Raw genomic sequence first — 10,265 nt, forward strand, 5'->3', positions numbered from 1 at the left:
TGTAAACATTAACTAGAACAGGTGTAAATATTAACTAGAACAGGTGTAAACATTGTTCACTGTTTTGAAGAACAGTTATTAACAGAAGCAGACACCAATCACTGCTTCAAATAACAGGTGTAGACACTGTCACTGCTTTAAATAACAGGTGTAGACACTCACTGCTTTAAATAACAGGTGAAGACACTGTCACTGTTTTAAATAACAGGTGTAGGCACTGTCAGTGTTTTAAATAACAGGTGTAGGCACTGTTAGTGTTTTAAATAACAGGTGTAGGCACTGTCAGTATTTTAAATAACAGGTGTAGGCACTGTCTGTGTTTTAAATAACAGGTGTAGGCACTGTCAGTGTTTTAAATAACAGGTGTAGGCACTGTCAGTGTTTTAAGTAACAGGTGTAGGCACTGACACTGTTTTAAATAACAGGTGTAGGCACTGACACTTTTAAATAACAGGTGTAGACACTTTTAAGTAACAGGTGTGGGCACTTTTAAATAAGAGGTGTAGACAGTGGGCAGGTATGGGTGCACAGAGTTTATACACATATGCACACATGTATAACCATAAGAATACATATGTTCACATACAAATTCATTTATATATGTGCCATATACGTAGGTAAAACTTGCTATTATGGCTTTAATAGCAACATTCTTCTTGCCGAATAAGGAAAGCGAAAATTTGTGTATGCAGTAATTCCGCAAAAATCATTCTGAACCTAACGAAAAAAAATATTTCAATGTTTTTGTTATTAAATTATTATAAACTTATCTAAAATATATTTAGTTGGATTAGGCTAAATTAAATTGCTCTTGTTTGTTTTTATATATATATATATATATATATATATATATATATATATATATATATATATATATATATTTATATATATATTTATATATATATTTATATATATATTTATATATATATTTATATATATATTTATATATATATTCATATATACACAGAAATTACAGAGTTACCCAAGAAAAGATACACTAATGCATATGCACATATATACACTACATACATGCATACATATAAAAAAGTATACATTTATAAATACATATGTACACAAACGTGCATATGCCTGCATATGTAAAAGCGTTTATATATACATGCATTCATATATATATTTTATATTTTGCGTAACAAAATTTTATCTCCGCTTTCCACTATTCCTTATGCGTGTATTGAGGTAAGAAGCGAGCGGACTTGTTGATAATGGGGATGCTTTTCTCATATCGCTAAGCGAGTGAAATACTTCCAGCTGTCTTCGTATCACTAGTGTGGAAAATTAAATTTACCTGGATGAATCTCATTAGATACATACCAGTAAATGGTAACAAAGATAATTATTTTTTATCAAAGTTACAGAGACAAGTAGGAATTTTAGGACACCTAGGTCGCAAAAAATGTCCCCCTTCGATACCTTCCATAATCTATCTCTCCACAAGTTGCTCTAGACCTAAATTAATTGCAAATGAAATATACATCACCAGGAATTCTGGTAAACATTATTATAAATTTGTGGACTGTATGTTAAAATTAATAAATGATTACATATACACATTTATATAACAGAAGGAGAATTTATAATCATAACACTCACCAATTTGTCTGGAGATTACTGTGTATCATACTCAACCCCCCCCCCATGTCTACATTTATGAAAAAATTACTGGCCAGAACTATAAACATAGACATCTTATCTGATGTTCCTGAAGCTGTCCTGTCCATCTGCTTAATGTTCAAGTTATGCAGGACTGCACATCCAACAATTTCTGCTCCTATTTGAGAAGTTTTAAGCCCAATATAACCCCTAGAGCTACGAAAATTGTGCACATTACACTAGCATGCTTGTATCACATTCAAAAACAACGGCGACTCTGGTTCCAACAACGCTTCTCCCCGTCGCTGGTTCCATTTTTCGTTTACAAATTAATTTTTATTAAATACAATGTATTACACTAATTTTCATAAAAAATACGCTCGATTTTTTTCGGAAAATACATTATTTTCCACAACTAGCTTGGTCTATTGCTATTTGGTGGTGGGTTGCAGATCGCTGATACTGTTTCTCTGCTTTGTCGTTCGACTTCTTTCTCTATATTCTTCTCGTGTCTTCAAAATTCCACTGGTTCTCTGATTAGCTTTGCAGCTCACCCCTATTATTTGGTTCCTCTTCCTTTCCTGGTTAAGCAATGCAGCTCACCCGTTCATTTGGTTCCTCTTTTTTTCCTGGTTAAGCAATGCAGCTCACCCGTTCATTTGGTTCCTCTTTTTTTCCTGGTTAACCAATGCAGCTCACCCGTTCATTTGGTTGCTTTTTCCTCGTTACTTTATATACTGCTGGGGATGTAGTGTCTTATTTCAGTTTTATCTCTGTGATGGCAACGTCTGATATTGCTGCTCTTTTATTTATCTTAGTTCATCACACTTTGTTAATGGTTCATCTGCAGTGGTGCATCATGTTCTCACCGTGCTCTCTTTTACTATACTATGATTTGTGGTGTTCTGGCTTTCTTATTAATGCTTATTTGTATGGAGGGGAGAGGCGAGGCTGTGGTTGGTGTATACATTATTACAAGGGAAGGGGGTCAAGGTTATAGTTGTGGATAGGGGACAGGGGAATATAGGGTTATTATTTATGGGTAGGGGAGCATGTGAGGGGTGGGCCTCGAACTAGATCTTCCGAGTGCAGGACAAATGGGGTGTACCTTGAAAGATTTCTAGAGGCTGTGTTCTCTCTTTCCCCTCTTCTTTTCTTTCCTGTAACTGATGACTTTTTATACGATCCTTCAACTTTCTTCCTCTCCATTTCTCTTCTGTCCTCGTTCAGGTTTACACTGTTCCCTTACTCCTTAAACACGCTGTCTCAGGATCCTGTATCAAGCTACTTGTGATTTCAGTCGCGCCAGATGATTCTTATACCATTTAGTCTGTAGTGGATTAAGATATAATAACAGTCTGTGTGGTACTGTACCCAGTCTGTAGCAATATCCTGTGTGTGTCAGAGAGTTCATGTGTGTTTGTACATGAGGTGTTTTTGTGGCTGTTTTTGTGGGGATTGTATGCATATGTTTGCCTGTGTGCGTTTGCGTGTGTCTGGAGTTCATAATGCAAGTTTTCTTTATACAAAGACAACACAATAATTCTTTCAGTGTACCATTTCCCACGTAGGTCGGTATTATACACTGTATTACCCACCAAATCACGCGGAGGTGAGAGATCATGTATCCTTTGTTACGTGCACTCTCAGCGGGCATACTACGTGTTAACGCCCATGTTTGGGAGCACCACTCTTTCCCACGGACCCACCATTATCTCTTCTTACAGACCTACCGGTGTGCGTAGGTGGTCCTCAAACAGTGACCGTGGCGGAGGGGGAGGACGTACGACTCGCCTGTAGGGTAGACGCCAAACCCGAGGACGACCTCCGCTTCACCTGGTACTTCAACAACACCCTCGACACCGTGGAGGTCGAGAGACACCGCATCCAGGTCCGCCCTGGCCTCAGCTTCCTCGATTACACCCCGAGGTACAGTGTCTCGACCATCATACCTGTTGTAACCTGTTCCATACCTGTTGTTACCTGTTCCATGCCTGTTGTATACAACCCACCACTTATATCCAGCCCCCTTTCCTGCTGTATCAAGCACCCACAACAGCTATCTCGCCTTTCACTTGTTTTATCTGACCTCATAAGTTCTGCATTCAGCCTCGTACTTTGCTGCACCCCACACCACAACTGTATTCTACTCCCACACTTGTTGTATCCCTACCATGCACCTGCTGTACCGACCTCTACACCTGCTGTATCCGGTTCAACTGCTGTACCTGCTACTTTACCTACGCCCTGAACCTACATCTATTAACTGTAACCAGCCTCACATTTTCTTCCCTTATACCTCCTCCTATACATCTGGAAGGTGAAGTGTGCAGGTATGATCTTTGCCTCGACGATGCTGGGAGACCACTGGAGTGTAATGAAAAGTGGGACGTGTTGCAGTTAGCAGTTACGTAAGAGACCTAAAGGCTAGTATAGAGTATAGCTGGGCTAGTGTACCGTGTAGTCGGGCTAGCGTAGCGTGTGGTCGGGCTGGCTAGTACATAATGTACCTAGGTTAGTACATAATGTACCTAGGTTAGTACATCACGTACCCAGGCTAGTACATCATGTACTAGCCTGATTCTGTCGCATGAAGGATGCCAGTTGCGTAACTAAACTGAAGGGCCCTTCTATTCGTTGGTAATATATAAGCCAGTACAAACAGGAGGCGAGTCTCGCGTTCAGGAGATGGAGGATCGAGCCTCCACGTCTTGCGCTGGATGACCCATGGGTTTAACTTTCTGTACGTTGGTGTCTTGGGCGCTGATTTGTGCCGCCTCAAAACACCACCTGAGAGTTCTATCCATTTCTTGGAAAGTCAAGTTTGGCGTTTCCACAACATTAAGTGTACATATTTCTCTCTCTGAACATGGCACGAGCTATTGGTATTGTCTTACAAGTATAGTGATGTTCCTGGATCCTAGTACTAGGATTAAAAGAGGTCTCATTGTACCTAGATCCTAGTACTAGGGTTAAAGGAAGTCTCCTTGTCCTTAGAGTCTAGTAGTAGGCTTAAGAGGTCTCCTTGTTTCTGGATCCTAGTACTAGGCTTAAGGGAGGTCTTGTTCCTAGATCCTCGTACTAGGCTTAAGGGAGGTCTTGTTCCTAGATCCTCGTACTAGGCTTAAGGGAGGTCTTGTTCCTAGATCCTCGTACTAGGCTTAAGGGAGGTCTTGTTCCTAGATCCTCGTACTAGGCTTAAGGGAGGTCTTGTTCCTAGATCCTCGTACTAGGCTTAAGGGAGGTCTTGTTCCTAGATCCTCGTACTAGGCTTAAGGGAGGTCTTGTTCCTAGATCCTCGTACTAGGCTTAAGGGAGGTCTTGTTCCTAGATCCTCGTACTAGGCTTAAGGGAGGTCTTGTTCCTAGATCCTCGTACTAGGCTTAAGGGAGGTCTTGTTCCTAGATCCTCGTACTAGGCTTAAGGGAGGTCTTGTTCCTAGATCCTCGTACTAGGCTTAAGGGAGGTCTTGTTCCTAGATCCTCGTACTAGGCTTAAGGGAGGTCTTGTTCCTAGATCCTCGTACTAGGCTTAAGGGAGGTCTTGTTCCTAGATCCTCGTACTAGGCTTAAGGGAGGTCTTGTTCCTAGATCCTCGTACTAGGCTTAAGGGAGGTCTTGTTCCTAGATCCTCGTACTAGGCTTAAGGGAGGTCTTGTTCCTAGATCCTCGTACTAGGCTTAAGGGAGGTCTTGTTCCTAGATCCTCGTACTAGGCTTAAGGGAGGTCTTGTTCCTAGATCCTCGTACTAGGCTTAAGGGAGGTCTTGTTCCTAGATCTTAAGGGAGGTCTCTAGATCCTCATACTAGGCTTAAGGGAGGTCTTGTTCCTAGATCCTCGTACTAGGCTTAAGGGAGGTCTTGTTCCTAGATCCTCGTACTAGGCTTAAGGGAGGTCTTGTTCCTAGATCCTCTAGATCCTCATACTAGGCTTAAGGGAGGTCTTGTTCCTAGATCCTCGTACTAGGCTTAAGGGAGGTCTTGTTCCTAGATCCTCGTACTAGGCTTAAGGGAGGTCTTGTTCCTAGATCCTCGTACTAGGCTTAAGGGAGGTCTTGTTCCTAGATCCTCGTACTAGGCTTAAGGGAGGTCTTGTTCCTAGATCCTCGTACTAGGCTTAAGGGAGGTCTTGTTCCTAGATCCTCGTACTAGGCTTAAGGGAGGTCTTGTTCCTAGATCCTCGTACTAGGCTTAAGGGAGGTCTCATCTTCACTACTCAACGTTCAATATTTGCATTATTAACACTACCACTTCTTGAGGTCTCCATCCAGTGTATTATAGAACCTCTGGTGTTGAAGAACGAGACATTTGTTCAACATTTGGGAAACTTTATTACGGAAACGTTTCTCTAGAGAGTGGCTTCTTCAGTCCATTACAGAAGAGAATGGTTGAAGTTGAGGAGTTAGAGGTAATCCGTCCCTCAGCCTGGAGTTGATATTTTCAGTCTAATCTTTTCTCATGACGGATGGACTGAACACATTGGCTCTAGGCTGAGGAACTGATTGCTTACAACACCTCTTCATCTTTCACCGTTCTTCCCTGTAATAAACTGAAGAAGCCACTCTAGCGAAGCGTTTCCGTAATAAAGATTCCCAAATGTTGCACGAGTGTCTCGCTCTTCAATTTGCCGGTTTTCTAAACCGTTTACATCATATTCCGCTACGCTGTACCAGCACCATCGCTTATGTACTTTCTCACTTCCCAGCATGGGTTGGTGTTTACCCCTGCGTAGCTGTCATTCTGACTGGTGCGTCTCGTCCTGAGGACGTTTATCATTTTATTGGAGGCGACGACGACAACATTTTTACGACCTTTCTTGAAGATCCTGTGATGTCCTCTGTTTTACTATGGGATACATGAGCCATGTGTCTTTGTTTACGTTGAGTGTGTTGAAAATTTTGAGGGATCTTTATTTTTTATTTTTACATTTGGGAATGAAGTGTCAAGGAAACCTGAGTGTTTTGAAGAGGTCTTTGATAGTGTTGCATTCTTCCTCAAGGAATTCAGAGCTGCATATTCTGCGGAAGAGAGCTACCTCTCTGCTCTACAAAACAGTGCTCTTCAAAATATTGTCCTGCAACACCTCTACAATACCCTACAAAGCTGTTCTGCAACACACTGCTCTATCCCACTTTTTTCATCCATCATATATAAAAGTTATGTACAAACGCTTCCATTGTCACATTACAGTGTTTGAGTACGTTACGTGAATTACCTGTACTCGTACAAAACTTTTTTGTCTACCATAAATTACCCAATTAAAAACACAATTGCCTGATGAACCATTCAGCTCAGCTAATTTAATTTTTCCCCTCAGTTGTGTATCAAAACAGTGATAGTGCTGATGCATGCCATGATTAATGTTGTTAACCAGATCGTCGACTCTTAAACTCAGCTGAGCCTCCTAGGTTAGGCTAGTTAAGGTTTGTCAGGAGACAGGGCAAGTGTTTCCTGACGCAGGTCTTAGTCATATGATGACTTACCACTGGAACTTTTGGTCATCTGACCGAGGCCTTCCACTGGCTTACCGGTCCACCCCCTTTAAAAATTATGATTATAACCATTTCATCCATGTGCTTCCTCTGTACAGGTCATCCAGGGACTACGGGATTCTCTCTTGCTGGGCCACCAACACCGTGGGCACTCAGGCTGACCCCTGCCAGTTCACAGTCCTCGAGGCAGGTCAGTGAGCTCACTCTGTTATGGCAAGGTTAATATTGTAAGTCGTAATCATGTCTCTCCTAGTCCTCCGAGTCCTCAAACTAAGTTTTCTTAGTTTCTAGACTGAACACACATTGACTCCAGGCTAAGGGACTGATTACCTCAAACTACTCATCTTCCACTGTTTCTCTGCATTGGATCGAAGAAGCCACTGGCTGGCGAAACGTTTCCTGAGTAAAGATATCCAAATGTTGCACAAGTGTCTCGTTTATTCTTATATTTATCTGCCTTCTATCTTTTCCCTTAATATACCCTCCGTGCCGTCACTGAGTTGCGCTTTTCCTCGTATCGAACTTGCGTACATCAACAGTGTGCTGTTGTACTAAATTATAATCTAATTGATAGTTACATAGTGGATATATCAGCAGTGTGCTATCTTTATAGTATAGTTACATACTAACAAATGCCACTTATATTCGTCTGTCATGTAAAGTAAAAGGACACAAGTGCAACTAATGTGACATTTTAATGTGTCATTAGTTGCACTTGTGTCCTTTTACTTTACATATTGTCGGTAATTCTACCAACATTATTACAATTCGTCTGTCATATTCGATCACACAGGATGAGTGTCGTGAGGGGGAAGTGAGGTGAAAAGGAAGGAGAAATAAGAGGAAAGGGATGGGGAAGTGAGGGGAAGAGGAGGCGAAGGGCTGGAGAAATGAGGGGGAGAAAGGGGAATTGAATGGTTCAGCCTGACACCACCTGCTGTTTGCTAATCTTTTTCGCCTCTGCCATTTCAAACTTCACGTTTACGGAGCACTTCGACTGCCAGGTCATTCAGCGCTCATAACCATAAAAATGTATACAAACTACAATAAATAGAGGCAAAATTAAATAATGAAAGCAACGAGTTTAAACATTCAAATAAGTACTATCATACCAAGTTAAAATAACCAACAGTAATTAAAACCCCGTTAAAGTATGCCAAAGGAGTCAACTGGAAGTTGACTCCTTTGACTCCGAGGTCCCGACAGGTAAACCATACCATTATAGCTTACTCCTCTCAGTTCATTAACCAGTCATGGGCACAGACCTGGACTGTGAGTTTTAGGACTCTTGCCATGGGTTTGAACTCCACCCATTCAGTGACTTGTTTATTCTGGAATTAACGAAGTGTGGGCTCCACACTGGGGCTCTGTGACTGGCTTAAAGCACCTAGTGGATAGACTCTGGAATGACAGTGTTCTTAGGGTTCCAATTGCAGTTTCTTATGGAGCTCTAGTGAGAGGTTTCCTAAGATAGTGATGAAAGGCTTGGATTCTTTTTCCGAAGAAAGGAATTGTTTATTCCCTGGTTGTATTGTCTGATATCTCAGCCCCAGCTCCAAACTTTATGGTTGTTACTGTATTGTAGAAGTGGCTTTGGTTGTGATTGTTATTGTTTTATGGTTTGTTTTGGTTATTGCGATGGAAATTGTAGTTGAGTGGTGATTGGGGTGGATGTGAGTGAGGTGATTGGTGTGGTGACTGTCGTGGTGATTGAGGTAATTATTTGCTGTGGTGATGGTTGTGGCTTTTGAAGCACATATTGTGGTTGCTGTGCTGAGTGTTGTGGAGGAATTTATTGCTGTGGTTGTGGTGAAATTGTTGTGAGGGAGGGGGAAGGAGGAGAGAAAGGAAAAGGGGGAGAAAGAGAGGGAGTGCAGGCAAGCCAGATCGAATAAGGGTAACGGAGGGTGACTAAACTTTGTGTTGGGGGAGTGTTGTTGGGGATGCAATGAGCAAAGTGGGGAAAGAAGTTGATGGATAGGGTCAGGGTGTTGATGGGGAGGGTCAGGGTGTTGATGGGGAGCAAAAATAGACAGCATCTGCCTCCTTCAAAATATTTCCCAGATCCCACAGGTACCCGGAAAATTAAAAAGAAAAAAAAAAAAAAAAAAAGAGTAGGGTAAAATGATGGAAGCTGTGGGGTAACTAGTTAGAACATGTGGAGCATTTTGCAGCCTGCCACAAGTTACTGAGAGGTCATGGGCACCCACAAGCAGATGGATAAGGGGCGAGTGCATGAAGACCTACTCCCACTCTCCCACAAGCATTATCTAATCCAATATCTAACAGTAATTTCAATAAATCCAAACTCACCAGATAATCTGCGGCAAATGACTAATTTAATACTGGTTTTCGAAATCTTTAACCCTTCAGATCTCGCAGATTAACAATGGGGAGATAACATATCTTCTGATATTTATGTGAAAGCATCAAAGGTTATCTGTGTCCCTGTACACATCGGGTTTTGCTAGCTTGGTATTACATAATACCCAGTACCCCTTATCACCCTGATATGAAGTATTGCTTAACAATGAATGCATCTTTCCCTTCATTCGTTAATTTCTTTATTTCTTTCTGTCGAACTGCGTCAGTCGTCGCACTAGCATAAAGAAAATTCAAATATAACGAGCGTCAAAGCCTCCCTCTTTAAATTGTGGGTTTATTAATGGGTTGTCCACCCTGGTCAATATAAGTGAATGAATCTTATCTAGTTCATACTTAGATTTCAAGAAGAAGTTGTCCCAAATGAATGATTGTAAACTTATATAATTACTCAACTCTTTGATAAGTATTAAGTGTTTTCCATCACCTCATAAATACATCGGTCAGTCCTACGTCTGTCTTCAAATAAAGCATTAAATTATTCCCTGAACTCTTACATTTTCCCAACTGAAATGTATTCGGTAAAAGAGGTAAATAAGAAAAATATCAGTTGGGCGAAAGGGATACCTTCCCATTTCATGCCTTTAACTTGACTAATCCAGATAAGGAAACGTTTGAATGTAAATCAATCAGTAATGTGAAAGGATAGATGTGTAAAGTAAAGATTAAAAAGAAGGGTTGTCTGCTTTTGATGATAAAAGTTATGTTTTAGACACCGCTGGTTCACTGGGATGCAGACATCTTGATATTCCAGTGCAACACAATGTCTGGTGTATACTATG

At 41.2% G+C, this 10,265-nt stretch overlaps 1 protein-coding gene across 4 annotated transcripts in view; it reads left to right on the top strand.

Annotated features, from left to right (window-relative positions):
* The window catches only part of LOC128702415 (roundabout homolog 3-like), a 1,608,794-nt gene that overhangs the window by 1,555,606 nt on the left and 42,923 nt on the right, over positions 1-10,265 (top strand). For all 4 annotated transcript variants that reach the window (XM_070102079.1, XM_070102082.1, XM_070102081.1 and 1 more), the window contains exons 11-12: positions 3,339-3,540; positions 7,200-7,291. In XM_070102079.1, the coding sequence (XP_069958180.1) occupies positions 3,339-3,540; positions 7,200-7,291 (294 nt within the window). The remainder of the gene's footprint in view (positions 1-3,338; positions 3,541-7,199; positions 7,292-10,265) is intronic.

The sequence above is a fragment of the Cherax quadricarinatus genome, chromosome 80, assembly GCF_038502225.1.
Source record: "Cherax quadricarinatus isolate ZL_2023a chromosome 80, ASM3850222v1, whole genome shotgun sequence".
In the NCBI taxonomy this organism is placed as follows: domain Eukaryota; kingdom Metazoa; phylum Arthropoda; class Malacostraca; order Decapoda; family Parastacidae; genus Cherax; species Cherax quadricarinatus.